Source organism: Trifolium pratense, linkage group LG6, assembly GCF_020283565.1.
Source record: "Trifolium pratense cultivar HEN17-A07 linkage group LG6, ARS_RC_1.1, whole genome shotgun sequence".
Classification (NCBI taxonomy): domain Eukaryota; kingdom Viridiplantae; phylum Streptophyta; class Magnoliopsida; order Fabales; family Fabaceae; genus Trifolium; species Trifolium pratense.
The window spans coordinates 22,721,755-22,737,385 of NC_060064.1; the positions used below are offsets into that span (position 1 = coordinate 22,721,755).

Here is a 15,631-nt window from a genome sequence, read left to right on the forward strand (position 1 = left end):
GCGGCGGAGAGAATTGATTTTGGCAGAATTAATTCTGTAAAATTGATTCTGGCCAAAATTAATTTTAAGCTGAAGTGGTTTATGTTTGGATATATTCATGAAAAAGTGAGTTGAACAAAAAATTTGAGTGTAAAAATCAATTCTAGAATCAGAAGCTACGATTTCTAGCTTCAAGTAGAATCAATTCTGGAGGCAGAATCAATTCTACTTTTGAGAAACCAAACAAGTCAAAATCAATTCTACATGTTCAGAATCAATTCTGGATGCTCCAGAATTGAAACCAAACATACACATAGTTAATCCATGATAACCGGTTAAAATGAGCCACCTATTTGAGATTGTAAGAAGAGTATAAAGATGCAGTGTGTAACGGTCCAGCTAAGACTACGTTGGCAAACATCATTATCATTGCCCATTCACCATGTTCACATTTTGGTTGTATCTTTCTCTTCTCCACAACACAATCCTTCATCATTGCATTATACTAACCTTTGATTCTCTTGCATGCCCAACACGCGTCTCCACCTGTTCATCTTCTTGTCTCTTGCATTGCATTTCCACCCTTTTATTTTTTTACAATTTATTACTCTTCTAATCATCTTTATAAGAAATAATTCACTTTTTAGATTCATTGAATAACTGATATTTCTTGTCTATATTATAGATTAGATGAAATATACACTAGTTATTAAACAAATCTAAAAAAATCATTTATTTCTTATAAAAATGATCGAAGGAACTATATTACTTTGTACTAAAAACTCAATCCTCGAAACCTTAATTCAACCGACAATATTGATATGTATTAATTTGGAGGTTTACATTCGAGTTCAAACTCGACATTTCATTGTACATGCAATGAGTTTTAGTAATATTTTGTCAATTCATCTACGAACAAAAGAAAAACTCACAACTATTTAATCATATCACATCATTGTGATTTTATATTGAATGTATCTGTAAAAAATATTACACTATTAGTGTATACAAATTAAATTCTACTATTATTATTGGTGAACATTGTGCATATCTTATTTGGATGCATGCTAGTATAATGGTGACTTGTATAATTCTAGTAGGTCTAAAAATTAATAAACATTAAATAAGATGTTTACAGAAGAATTCATCATTTTCTTAACCACTTCATTTCTTGGGAGCGGTTATGGTGCATAAGCGAATTCCTTATGCACCATGTATAAATAACACACAACATTTCACGGCAAAATAGTTTTGGATTACAACCCTCTGAAACTATTCCACAGTAAAAATGATTTTGACATGATTAAGTATATCTAATGTGAAACCATTCCACAGCAAAAATGTTTTTGGCATGATTTTAGTTTAAAACTAACTAAGAAGCAATCTGATGATGTTCAGGGGTTGCTGATGTTGATTTTATGGTGGGAAATGGTGCGTTTGGAGATTTGTTAGATTCAATTTGATGGTGGAGATTTGTTTATGCACCATGCATAAGTTTATTCCTTATGTATAATAACTCATGCCTCATTTTCGCAACCAACCACGACAAATTTTTTTTTATCTTATTTTGTTTTGTTACTATAATATTGATATGAAGTTTTCACCGTTGTTAGTGATGAGTAATCTCTACATGGAACCCGTGGAGCACACAAGGTGGATTCTTCTCTCTCAACCGAATTTTTTCCATACACATGAGTCAGAAATCGAACTCCTGACCACATGCTTAAGAAGATCAAGACCTATCACTTGAATGGTACATAAACAATTCTCCACCCTACAACTAATCTATCTTTTACCACCTTAACTATGTACAGTCATGTTTCCTTATTTAGATATTAGATTCACTTTTATTCCTGTCTTCCACTTTTCTTATTATTTTATTTTTTGTGACTATGAAATATTATTAATATTATTATTTAATATAAAACCAAAACAGGAAAAGTATATTAAGACTAGTATATATAGAGAGAGAAACACAAGGTGGAAAATAAATAAAATAATTTAATTGTCTTCCTTTTTATGCAAAAAAAAAAATGGAAAAATCATATACCCTTTTGTTGTTTTTTCTCCTTATTTCAGACCTCCTTTATTGATGATGGTCTTGGTCAGTTTCTCCTTTTTCTCTTCTGCAAAGTTTTAAGAAAAAGAACTGCACCAACTAAACCTTCTTTTTCAACTTTTTTTGAGGTTTGGTTTTTTTTTTTTTTTTTTCCAATCAAAAACCTTAAACAAAAAAGTTAGTCATGTCAGGTTTGTATAATCAGAACTTCTCACATGCTAGAGCTGCTTCTCCTCAGATTAGAACCAGCTCAGAAGTTGATAGGTATAGGACTATACTTTTCTTTTTTATTCTAAGATCAATTTTCATAAAAAAGATTCAAGCTTTATATATAAGAATTAAAAGGGTTGTTTTTTTTTTGGATTTAGTTGTATTTTTTATTTGTTTTGAGTAAATTTATGTTCTTTTGATTCAGAAATGAAAAGGGTTGTTGTTGTTTGTTGTTTTTTGTTTTTGCAGTCAGTATCTATCAGAGTTGCTGGCAGAACATCAGAAGCTTGGTCCTTTTTTGCAAGTGCTGCCTATATGTAGCCGCCTCTTGAATCAAGGTCTGTTCATGTTTGTTTATGTTTGTGGATCTATTTTTTTGGATTTTTTTTTTGTCTTCAACTTGATGTCTATGATAGCATGTTTGATTGATGTTTGTGCTTAGATCATGTCAATGGTTCAGATAGTGTTGATCATGCTTTGATTGCTCTCTCTACCATCTATCATTTTGGTGGCACTATTCCCTTTTCGCTTCACTTCACTTGATATTGATGTTTTCTTTGGTGTGGAAATGAAACTAAATGAAATGAAAAAGTTGTCTCTTATTTGATGTTGTCTTAACATTGGATGAAATGTACCTTGTTAGTCTTAACCTTTACAAGAAGTGGTAAATTTGACGGTGAGTGTTCCAACCTCAAGTCCGTCGTAGTGCTCTTCTGAGGTATTGTCTGTTTTGGGCCTTATGTGAGAATGTGAGGCTTTGTGATTATCTGAGTCAAGTTTGGTATCTATTCTTAGGGGTTAATTTGAGCATCTCTTTGACTAAAAGATGATTTTGTCCATACAAGGCATGAACTTGAATTATTGGTATTTCTGGAAGTCACGATTTTGGTCGTAGAATGAAGATCGGATGATTCGGATATCAATTTGTATTTTAAATCATGATTCGTTCGATCTCCATCTAACGACCAACATCTGCAGTGACTTCGGCTTGTCTCTAACCTCTTTTTCTTGGCACAATCTGTCATTTGATCTCTATTTGTTTCTCTATTTTTATTTATTTAAAAATTCCATCTCCATTCATTTTCTATGATTTTCAACTTTATACATTGGTTTCTGATTACAATGTTATATGTGCAGAAATATTAAGAGTTTCTGGAATGTTGTCCAACCAAGGTTTTGGTGACTTTGATAGACTGCAGCATAGAAGTCCTAGTCCTATGGCTTCTTCAAACCTCATGTCAAATGTCTCCGGGACAGGAATGGGAGCATGGAATAGTCTTCAGCAGGAGGTAAATGCTTTAAAATTATTAATTGTTGCATCTTAATTCTTAACTTGATATGCTCAAGTTTTAATTATATTATTTGTATGCTTAGATGCACATTTTCCTTTTGCTATGATATGATCTCGGTAATAAATGCATATATAATGCTTGTCTAATTCCTAACTTTGGACATTTTTCTAAAATTTCATCATCTAACTCGATAGTGAAATGTGATGTGAGAAGCATTCAACTCGTGACGTATAACACTCATTCTTTGTAATTCAATGCCATACGGTGAGGTTTAAGGCCACAATACTTAGAAATCATACTCTTTTGTTCTTGAAAGAAGTTTCTTGCAAAATGGGTATGAGTCTCTGACGTTAGATGGGTTGCTCGGCTGTTGATATGAATGATTTTTTGGATGTTATTAGGAAAGGCAAAATACTAAAGTAGCTTTTCCGCGCTCTTGATGGACTGTTTGTCGGCTGCCCCACCGAGTGAATCAAAAAAGGAGAGGCCTATTAATGACCGAGTCACTCTTATACTTCTCCTCACGTCACCCCCTTCTCACATAAAGAGAGAAGACCATGAGGCGTGTCGTAAGGCCCAAGAGTGATCGTTGATTGTTACTAAAAATTCTTATTAATTAATTCATAGGTAGGATTGTTTATATATAGTAATCCTTATCTATATTAATATATTAAACTCCTAATCCTAATTAAAAAGGAAACAGATCAAGATGTATGAAGAATATGAAAACTATTCCTAATAGACTATCATAGATACTCCTCATATTTTATGATAGAGTAATAATGTAATGTGAAGAAATATTTTTCTGATATTCTCACTTTTACCATGAGGCTAAAGCTTACTAACCCGTAAGGGTAGCTCAGTTTGTAGCTACTAGGGATATTATTGGAGGGGCTGGGGTTCGAACCCCGGATTCCCCACTTATCCACATTTATAGTGTGAGTCTAGCCACTAGGCTACTAGACCAAAAACAAAAAGCTTACTAAACTTCAATCTTGTTACAAATTAATTCTTAAGGTAGTATAACTGAAGGAGGATATGAAAATGGGGTGAACTGATCCGGAGATAGTTTCAAAAGCGACAAACAAAAACCCATTCATAAAGTGAGAACCTGAGATGGAAAAAGCTGGCCGAATTTTGTACGCAACCGACGAGAAGAAAGAAAAACGACACGGAGTTAATGACAGTGTTACACACTAGAGTTCCTGATTTTAGGTAATTTGATAGAAGGTGGCGACAAGACAAGTCACGGAGGATAAAACCACTATGATACCATGTTGAAGTTCCATGGTTGGTCTTTTAGGTTTAAAGGGAAAAAAAAGAAATACTCAAAATAATAAAATAATATTGATATGCATGATATGCCGGATGTTGTTACACTAGGAAAAAAATCTAATCCTTATTTATACTAATGCCATAGTATTAATCCTAATTACATTAGGTGATAAATCATGATATATAAAGAAATACAGACATTAATCTTTACAGATAAGATACGATATTATGATATGTTTAATGATAGAATGATAATATGAAGTGATATTTATCAGATACTCTAAAATTTACACAAGTTTAAATTAGTGGAAAATCTTAAAATCAACTGACGTTAAGTAAGAGGATAAAGTGCATTATTAAAGTTTAAACATGTGCATTTGTTAAACCATTAGGAATTATAAACATCACAATAAAAACAAATATTCGCTTAACACAAGCCTGCGTGTAAATATGTGAGTATTATTTATTTATTTTTGCATTAACCCTCCGGTTTCCAAGGGAAGGGGCCCTGGTAATCTAGGGTTCGGCCGTGAGGTAAGTAAACTTTGGCCAAGAATTGTTCCTCCCAGGAATTGAACTAGGGTTCTCCCGAACGATTCGTCCTAAGGGGAGCTCATTAACCACCTGAGCCAATCACTTGGTTTATGTGAGATGTGAGTGTTATTTTGATAAAAGGAAAATTTTTATTAGAGAATAGTAGAAATGTATATGGGTCAGTATTAAATATAAATCCATTCATTTGCATTTACCTGACAGCTTACGCTTCTGGGATGGTTGGTTCATGACAGATAGATAAACACCTAAAATATTTCAGTTAACTGAAGTTCTCACTTAGCATATCCACTCTGACCAAATTTGTTGAAAGGAACAATACTTTTGAGTTTCACTCTGGTTGGTTTGAATGCTAAGTGTGACAAAGCTGAATACAAATCTGGGGTAAGGAAAAACTACAGTTGTCATGAACCAAATATCCCAAAAGCTTTAGCTATTAGGTGAAAAGACCATTTTATATCATATTTCTAAGTTCTGAAACACGCCATTTGGAGTTCACGGTAACGCACTAGACACGGCACTTGACTGAAAACTAGGATGAAAGTTTATGCCTGAAGTGAAGTTTGGAAGAAATATATAAAAGTGAAAGGATATCTAGTCAACTAGTGCCTCCCATGTACAAATAAGATTTCAACTTTTGTTGGTTCCCTAGATCGACAATGGTGGTTGTTTCTTGATTTTCATTTTTAAGCAAAAAGCCTTATAATTTTTTCTTGTTGTTTACCATAGTTACTTTCATATTCTAGGAATTCACATTACTTTGTTTGATAAATACAGAGATTATGTGGACCACCTGGAATGAATATGGACTGGCAAAGTGCACCTGCAAGTCCTAGTTCATTCACTGTTAAGAGAATATTGCGCTTGGAAATTCCAGTAGATACATTCCCCAATGTAAGCTTTTATAGAGATGCCGTTTATAGTAAATCAAATTTGATTGCTAAATTAGACACCTTTATTTGTTCTTTTTGGGAGTGAAAGCTCTATTATCAACTATAAGTAATAGAAATATGTTGCTTCTTATTGCATTAGTTTAATTTTGTTGGAAGACTTCTGGGACCTAGAGGCAATTCTTTGAAACGGGTTGAAGCTACTACTGGTTGCCGCGTGTATATTAGAGGAAAAGGGTCAATAAAAGATCCCGACAAGGTAATGAACACAAGCATAACTTTCCATGTTATATATTTCAAAATTCATAAAAGATATGGTGCATTTCTTCATTGATTTGAATACTCAATTATACTTGTATCAACTGAGATTTTTATTGAATTTTTCAATCTTAAGGAAGAAAAATTACGAGGAAGACCAGGCTATGAGCATCTCAATGAACCTCTACACATATTGATTGAGGCTGATTTACCTGCTAATGTTGTTGACATAAGGCTCAGACAGGCTCAGGAAGTCATAGAAGAACTACTCAAACCTGTGGTATGTTCATTCAACCTATATCTTTCTCAGCTATGCACGATGAACTGACTACAATTTCTCCTTCACTTTGTCCAACAGAAAACTAAAAAGATGCAACTTATCTTTAGTATTTCTGGATTGTTATTTTTTTGCATTTTCCATCATTTAGGGTACTTGATAACATGATCTATGAAACCATATCAATTATCAATAAATGATTATCAAAATTCACAAAAGAGATACTTGTTAGTTAATTCATATATCAGTGGTGAAAGTTTTTTTAATTTTGTCTTGGATGTTAATGTTTCATACACAGGATGAGTCACAAGACTTCATTAAGAGGCAGCAGCTGCGCGAATTAGCTCTACTGAATTCAAATTTCAGAGAAGAGAGTCCAGGGCCAAGTGGCAGTGTGTCCCCATTCAATTCAAGTGGGATGAAACGTGCAAAGCCGGGTCGTTAAAATGTGTCTTTGATGGTGTATATGGATGTTGTGGTCCTCCAGCTATTCATTGCTGATAATATGTTCCAGCACATGTCTCGCTCAATGCAGCTATGAAAAGAATAGGCTAACAATGCTTTCTGGTTAGCATTCTGGTGGTTTTCCCTACCTTTTCTTTGAACAGAAAGGAGACAGCTGGAATGATGAATTTCTTAAAGAGAAAATTTTATATAATTGGGTATTGAAAATAGGTTTTGTTCAAATCAACCCTTTTTTTTTCCTTTCCTTTTAAACTCAATACATTCATTGGATTTATTCTTGAGTCAGTTACTTTTGAGAAGTGTGGAATATATATATACATGTCATGGTGATGGTAAAGTTACAGGCCTTGAGAAGTGTTGTTGGCATGTGTCATGTGTCAAAGTGTCATGGTATTTTAATATTTATGTAAGTTATATAGCATAGGTTGGATTCATTTTTGTTGTTTGTCACAAGAATTTGTATTCTCTTCCAAGAGATATGTACCGTAGTTGGAATGATGATGCATCTCAGATGAACATCTTACCATGTACCATGGGATAAAAGTTGTATTTTGTCTATATACAATGGTACTATAAATGTTCTGCAAATTCTTTTAGATTTTCTGGCCATTTTGATTGGAAAAGGATAGGAATGTTGCCATTTTTCTGATGTGCGTATGTTAAAATTCACTTGCAAGTTACATGCTTAAATCACCGTTCAACCTTGATTGAATAGTCCACATCTGCAACAACGTGAATGCATGACCGTAGACAATACATTTTCATAAAGAAATGTTCTGACTACATGACTGCATTGAAAACGCGACTGCACGGAATCCGGATCCTATGTATAACATCGCCTTTGATGCTAATGTGTAAAGCACATACACCCTTGGTGTCTTAGAAAGGGTGTCTTGGATGCGAGACAAACCTATGACATGGATTGGGGACTGTTCTGATGGGAAGACGAGCATTTCTTTATGGTATAGTTTTGTTGTTGTAAATCTCTTGGCTTATAAAAGAAAATCTGATTTCCAATGTAGTGACATCTAAACGGAAAGTTGGATCATCTCCTTTAATATCCTCTACATCTCTCTCCTTCCTTTTTATTTCTCTCCATGAAAAGTTTAAAAGTAATCATGAGAGATAGTGAAATTAAGAGAGAGATAAAGAGAATGAGAGATGTAAAAGAGTGTGAAGATGATCCAAATTCCTTTATTTACATAGTACAAAAAAAGTTGATGAAATTTTAATTTTTTTGACAAAAGAAAAACGTATTGAAAATTTATCAACCATTTAATTACATTTTTCTTTGAATTTTTATACATACTAGGGATGACAATGAACCGAGGTAACATAGTTCGAGACTCGATTCGATAATTAATTCGTTGAACTTGATTCATGAACCAAATATTTAAAGTTCATTAACTAAATGATATATATAGTTCGACTCATTTGATTCATGAGTTAACTCGATTTCGATTATATACATCCATTTAACAAATATGTGGTGTTTAAGCGTAAATTGGCTTAACTCTGTACTATTGGCATTAGTGTTCGAGTGCGTTTGATCTGCTAAAAAATAGGCGACTGAACTGAACAATTTTTGTTGTACCTTGTTTGATTTAAAACTGGTTATGGTACCGGACAAATTAGGCAGCAAGGGACATGACAAAAACAAGAATTTTTGTCCCTCACTGAACCACGATCCAACTTTTTGTCCGCAGTACAACTATAAAAAATACGAAAATACTCATTTCGTTTTCGAAGATAAAACTATTATTGCCATATATCTCTCCTGTATAAGTTTATCATGTCCAATATTATCTTGTTGCGTCTTCTGTCCGGTCCTGTTACGAATCAAACCACCTCGTGTCATCCTCACAAATTTGCTTAACTCTGTACTATGCAACACTGATTCAAACCTCTCAGCTCCGACAACAGTTCCGGCAACTGCTCCGATGACAATCAACAAAAAACTTCAGTTTCCAATCCACCCCATGCAAAGGGTAAACAAATCTATCACTTTCTCCAATTTCTTCTTCACTTCACTCATTTGTCCTTTCTATTTTTTGTCTTTTTTTGCCAATTATAGATTTTTCCTGCAACGTGTTCAGGTGAAACCAAATATCTAAGTCTGCGACATGGTGATGAGGGAGAATGAATCTGCTATGTAGTATACACCATATTTTTGTGAGGATCATATAATCCAAAGGCTACAAGTTTTTGTGGTCCATGTTGATCACATTCATCATCATTCTCCCACCAATAGATGAACACCATGTTGATTTCCTCTACCCTACTATATATAACAAACATTGTATTCCTTAGGGTTTCACTCTCAACTCCTTATAACCTTTATAAATTTTTTAGGGTTTTTTACTTTTACTTTGATTTTAATTTTGAGGTTTTAGCTTGCAGTTAATCTTGCTGTTCAATCATTCATTCCACAATCTAGATTCAGGTAAACATTTAATCTATCATGTTTTTCATGTTTCTAAAATTTTATGTTTGTTTTAATAATTTGATTTTTGATTTTTTTATTTATTTTTTACTTTTTACATGACTATGAATGAATAATGATTTTTTTGCTGTGATTTATGAGTTATGAATGAGTGAATGATGTAGGATTTATGGTTTAATTGCAAAGTTTTCTGTCTTTGATGTTTGATTTTTTGCAGATCAAATGGAAACAATGGCTCTTATGCGTTTTAATCCTCCCTTTGGTCATAACCATGCACTTTCATTTCCATTACCATTACCATTATCATCACATTCTCAGTTTCATAAATGTTCTATATATCTTACTAAACCAACCCATTTGCCTCAAAGATTGAAACTTAATTTTGCGGGAGGGGTTGGTGGTGGTGGGGTTGGTCGAGGTGGTAGTGATGGCGGAGATGGAAGTTGGGGGGGTGATGATGGAAATTCAAAAGATTCGTCATTTGGGATTTTGGGGTTGTTTCTGAATGGATGGAGATCAAGGGTTGCTGCTGATCCACAGTTTCCTTTCAAGGTTTTGAGTGAAGAATTGGTTGGTGTCAGTTCTGCTGTTTTAGGTGACATGGCTACAAGGCCTAATTTTGGGTTGAATGAACTTGACTTTGTATTTTCAACTCTTGTTGTCGGTGCTATTCTCAATTTTACGCTCATGTATCTCTTAGCACCAACGTTGGGATCTTCTTCAGCCAAAGTGCCTGCTATATTTGCATCTTGTCCTAAGAGTCACATGTTTGAACCTGGTGCCTATAGTTTATTGGATAGGTTTGGAACTTTAGTGTATAAAGGAACCATTTTTGCTGTTGTTGGGCTTGGCGCTGGTATTGTTGGAACTGTAATTTCAAATGGGTTGGTCAAGATGAGGAAGAAGATGGATCCCAACTTTGAGTCCCCAAACAAGCCTCCACCTACATTGCTGAATGGTCTCACTTGGGCTGCTCATATGGGTTTCAGCAGCAACCTAAGGTACCAAACTCTTAATGGGACTGAGTTCTTGTTGGAGAAAGTGCTTAATCCCTTGCTATTCAAGACCTCAGTTGTGGTTCTCAGGTGTGCGAACAATGTTCTTGGGGGAATGACTTTTGTGATGTTGGCAAGGTTGACAGGGTCGCAGAATGCTTTTGAAGAGAAGTCATCACATGTGAATGTTGGGTTAGGTGAGAAGGATAAGGTGGAAATCGAAAAGTTTTTGGAGAATAACAACCAAACAACACCATCAAAGTGATAGCAATACTCAGTTTGGTTTTGTCTCTTGCTTTGACTGTCTAAGGTTGTAGTAGATGCGAGGGCTTTTTAGTTTTCTGAGTTTTGTGTAGGTTTTCTTACTCACAGACTCTCGCGACAACAAATTAGTATGAAGGGTAGATTGAGATGAGAGATTTGATACAAGTTTCTGGTAGAGGTGCTGATGTTCTGTTGCTGAAACTTACAACCTGAAACAATAATGTGCCAAATTACTATGACCATGTATTGGATTTTGGACTCCCACTACCTGGCCAAATGAAAATGTTTTGACCTATTATGTTGCTGTTTTTGTTTCTGCTGAATCAGTAGGCTTTAGTTGTTGTTTTCTACACTAATTATCATTGTAAAAGTATCACAAGTCTTGTTTGGAGTATTGTCTAAATAAATGAGGTATTAGATAATGGTATATGTGTAACATCAATTTTTTGTAGTATTTTTATTTTTTATATTTTAAGGATATTGGATAACTAGGTTGGTACATGTGGTTAAGGATTCAAAATTAAACTAATGGTTAATTGAAATGAGTAGAACCGTTTTCCGCTGTTATATTAAAAGGCAAGGGATCGATAAAAAAATCCAGACAAGGTAACAAATAAAAAACTTAACTTTCCTAGTCCTATGTTGCAAAATGCCCAAAAAATTTATGATTCATTTTGTGATTGATTTGTATACTTAATTTTACTTCTGATATAGATTGAGATTATTATTAATATTTCAATCTTAAGAAAAATTGCGAGGAAGAACAGGCTAGGAGCATTTCAATGAACCCTTTATGCATTTTGATTGAGGTTGATTAACCTGCTAATACTGTTGAAATAAGGTTATGACAGGCTCAGGAAATCATAGAAGAACTCCTCAAACCTGTTGTATGTTTGTTCGCCCTATATCTATCTTTGTTATGCATGGAGATCTCTTTTATGTTCCGCTTTACTTTGTCTAATGGAAAACAAAAAGATGCAACTTATCTTTTGGAAATGTTTGGTTGAGTAGAATGTCGGGGAGAGATTATTTTTAATTGTTGATTTTTGGTTCAATTTTTGCAGAGGGGATGGATTATTTTAAACCCCTGTGTCTGGCTCAATTGGTGTAGTGTGGAGTGGAGGAAAATCTCTCTGAAATCAGTTTTGGCTTCCCATCATTAGTTGGGGGGTTTGGAGGAGATAGGAGGTGAGCAAAATCCCTTCCCTCCACTCGTTAGAACCAAACAGACCCTTAGTGTATATGGAATCTAAATTCATAGTTTTTGCATGCATGCTATCAATTCATTTACTTATTTGAATAAATTAGACTGCTAGATAACATTGTCTGCAGAGCCTAAATACTTAGTATGACATGGGTATGAAACAATATGTATATAGGGTACTAGGAATTCATAAGGTTCAAGATAGGAAACAGCCTTGATACATTTGACACGCGCATGCATCACATTCACATCTGTAAAGGGACATTGGTCAGTCATTTTTTTTCTTCTCGTTAATGCATAGCCATAGCAACAAATGATTATCACAATTCACAAAAGATTTTGCTATTGTTAAAAAAACTGTAGTTACATATTTGGCCAAATATACTGTTTGCTTTATAAATATGTACAAAATATTTGTGTGAAGTATTGGGGGATATTAAAACAGTCATTAATTTTTAGAAATTAAACTTATTGCATTTTATGACTTAACTGTATCTATCCAAGGTAAAACTTATCAATGTAGGAAAAAAGTCAGAAAATTATCTTGATTTGTATATTGCTGTATCATAAGTGTTTGTTTGTTTGTTTATAATTTTGGCGTCTTTGGACTTCAAAGCAATTTTTCTGTTGTTGAAATGGCAGTAATGGTTGTTATTTCTGTTAGAGGGGGGAGTTGAGCCCATGACGTTCTTATCACTTCAATCCCTATCTCCTCCAAACCACCTTATGACTCCCAACATAAGAGGAATTAATCAGCACAATTTTCACTTGCATTTTATTTTCTGAAGTATCTTGCACTTTGCAGGAGTTAAATCCATGGTGACTGACTGACTTACTAGGATTCTGTTGGAAATTTATTAGTAAATGTTACCTTTCATTGTCTTTAAAAGCATTTTTCTGAAATCATGCCATATTTACTTTGATCATCCCCTTACTCCGCTTGTGCAAATTTAAATCATTTCACTAGTTCTGAGTTTGTTCATTAATATCTTCCTTAGTAGACACGTGATATGGATTTTGGTATTATGAGGTGCCTAAGTCCCACAATGTGTATCAGTAGTACGAGATATTCAGTAGAGTATTTGAGTGGCTTGTTCTTCTTCCATAATAGTTAGCTTTTAAGGGAGAGTTTCTCAAGTGCTTGAATTGTTAGCACACCAATTTTGCTTGAATTGTTAGCTTAGCACACCAATTTTACTAATGGAAATTAAAAACAGGGAAATTTTCCGTAAGCTGTTCAATTTTACTATTAGTAGTGATTTTTTTTCCTTCTCCATTTTCCCTTGGATGTAAATGTTTCATACACAAGACAAACTAAGAGGGAGCTGGTGTGCGAGTTAGCTCTGTTGAATTTCAGAGAAGATAGTACTGGGCCAAATGGTAATGTGTTCCCATTCAATTCAAGTGGGATGAAACATGCATAACCAAGTCGCTAAATGTGTCCTTGATGATGTAGAAGTAGAACTGTAGATGGATATTGTGGTCCTCCAGCTATTCACTGTTGAGAATATATGTAGCATCGAAATTTCAGCTCGAAGGAGAGTTCAGTGTGCGGCCCATGTCAGTTTCTGATGATACAGGCACATGTGGTTACTTTCAATTCAAATTATCCTATTTTCTCAAATTACTACCAGTGTCTCTGTGTCGGTGCTTAGTGTTTCGTAGCTGAGAATATCTTCCAATACATGTCTCATTCAATGCAGCTATGAAAAAAATAGGCCAACAATTCTTGCTGCTCTGGTGGTTTTTCCTTCCCTTGTCATCGTTTCCTTCTTGAACTGACAGGAGACAAAGCTATAATATAGAATTTCTGAAAGAAAATTTTATATAGTTGGGTATTGATAATATTTTATTCAAATCAACCTTTTTTCCTTCTCTCTTTTAAACTCAATACATTCATTGGGTTTATTCTTGAATCAGTTATTTTTATGAAGTGTGGAATATGTGTATACATGTGATGGGTTTGGTAAAATAAAAATGTATACATGTGATGTGGTGGTGAAGTGATGGACTTGGAAGGATGGATGACTAATAAATTTTGGTTCTCTACTCTAATCCATCATATATCATGATTCATGAGTGTAAATCTACATCTTGTGTTTGTCTGCTTGCTTTTGCACCCTTGTCTTCAATCGACATGCTGACATTACGTTACTTATTTGAAATGCTGTATAGCGTATAAATGGTGGATGACTAATAAGCTAATGGTGCTTCTGAGATCAATGGCTACCTAATGTGGCAGATGACAGTGAGTGGAACCAGCCCTTTTGAACAAAGCCAGTTTGATGTTTGTAAGGCTAACAGGATGGAGAATACTGAAATCTGGGTTTCCTCCTGGATCAGGTATGCTTAAAGTTAAATTTAATTATCATGCTGTGGTTTGTCAAAAGGGAAGTATGGTAGCAGCGATAGGTATAGCTTGGGACTCTTCCGGACCTTCTTTTGGTTGTTCTCTGCTAATATTTTGCCATTCTCTTCCCTCCAGGCGAAGTTGTGAGCCATTATTCGAGCCGAGCCTTAGAGACGGCCAAGACAAATCAGGGAACTACTAAAATTATAATAGAGTAAGATTCTCGATTAGATATAAATCTCGTCAATGAAGGCTGCGTCAATACCCATCTTTGCTCTCTAGGGTGGATAGGATTGAAGCCTTTGCAAAGGATGTGGAATCCTTACTATTCAAAACATGTGTTTGAGAATTTCCAATCAGGTTGCAGATAACCTTGCAAAAGAGGATTTGTTTCTAAGATCAATCTGTTATAGTTTCCAATTCAGCCCATATGTGTATTGATGGAGGTATTGCAAAGTTTTTTTGAAAAATATAGAGCAGTAATAGTTTGGAATATAAGAGACCTATAATTTAAGTCCGGAAGATTTATTTTTCAATTGTACTTTTAGACGAATAAATCAATCGAACCAAATAGTTTGGTTCGGTTCCACCTCTAAAAAAGTGAAAACTGAACCAAATCAAACCGATGTAGATTTCATAAGTTTGATCATTTTTTTGACTGAAAATTGATCCAATCTGAAATGTTATACCCCTGGTTTTGTCCTCTACTATTCACTAAAAAAATCAAAGCAAAAGGAGGCTACGGGTCATGAAGAAGTTAATGTGAAATTAAAATCATAATTAGATGTTTTTTTGTTTGTTTGTTGAGGTTCTGCTATTGAAGTATACGTAAGGGAGACCTACATGGGATGATTTTAAGAAAGAAAGAGTGAAGGAACAAAATGATGTCTTAAAGAAATCGAACTCTTTGTCACATGGAGCCAAACCCGCCTGCATTGAACTTTGATTATTGACTAGATTCTTTAGGATATTTGTAATTAATTGATAAGCAAAAAACAAAATTGATTAAATATAAGTAAATATTTACATTTTTCTTGTTACAAGTAAATATTTGTCGAGGACTAGAGGGTTAAAATTGTTCATTCCTCTCGTAGGTATGATTTTTTAAAACTTATCTT

General features: G+C 34.2%; 2 protein-coding genes and 1 long non-coding RNA gene across 3 annotated transcripts; all 3 read left to right on the top strand.

Moving 5' to 3' along the window:
- The first annotated feature begins 1,968 nt into the window (after positions 1–1,968).
- LOC123892833 (KH domain-containing protein At3g08620-like) lies at positions 1,969–7,853 on the top strand. Its single transcript, XM_045942712.1, has 7 exons — positions 1,969–2,302; positions 2,498–2,586; positions 3,386–3,537; positions 6,145–6,261; positions 6,400–6,516; positions 6,652–6,795; positions 7,091–7,853. The coding sequence occupies exons 1-7, from the start codon at positions 2,223–2,225 to the stop codon at positions 7,235–7,237; spliced, it is 846 nt and encodes a 281-aa protein (XP_045798668.1). The 5' UTR covers positions 1,969–2,222; the 3' UTR covers positions 7,238–7,853.
- A 1,214-nt stretch (positions 7,854–9,067) lies between these two features.
- LOC123892834 (protein RETICULATA-RELATED 3, chloroplastic-like) lies at positions 9,068–11,447 on the top strand. Its single transcript, XM_045942713.1, has 3 exons — positions 9,068–9,245; positions 9,658–9,700; positions 9,918–11,447. The coding sequence occupies exons 1-3, from the start codon at positions 9,198–9,200 to the stop codon at positions 10,958–10,960; spliced, it is 1,134 nt and encodes a 377-aa protein (XP_045798669.1). The 5' UTR covers positions 9,068–9,197; the 3' UTR covers positions 10,961–11,447.
- Positions 11,448–12,036: 589 nt separating this feature from the next.
- On the top strand, positions 12,037–14,954 carry LOC123892835. The gene is made up of 3 exons (XR_006803285.1): positions 12,037–12,147; positions 14,339–14,506; positions 14,649–14,954. It is a non-coding gene; the product is annotated as an uncharacterized LOC123892835 (long non-coding RNA).
- The last annotated feature ends 677 nt before the right edge of the window (positions 14,955–15,631 follow it).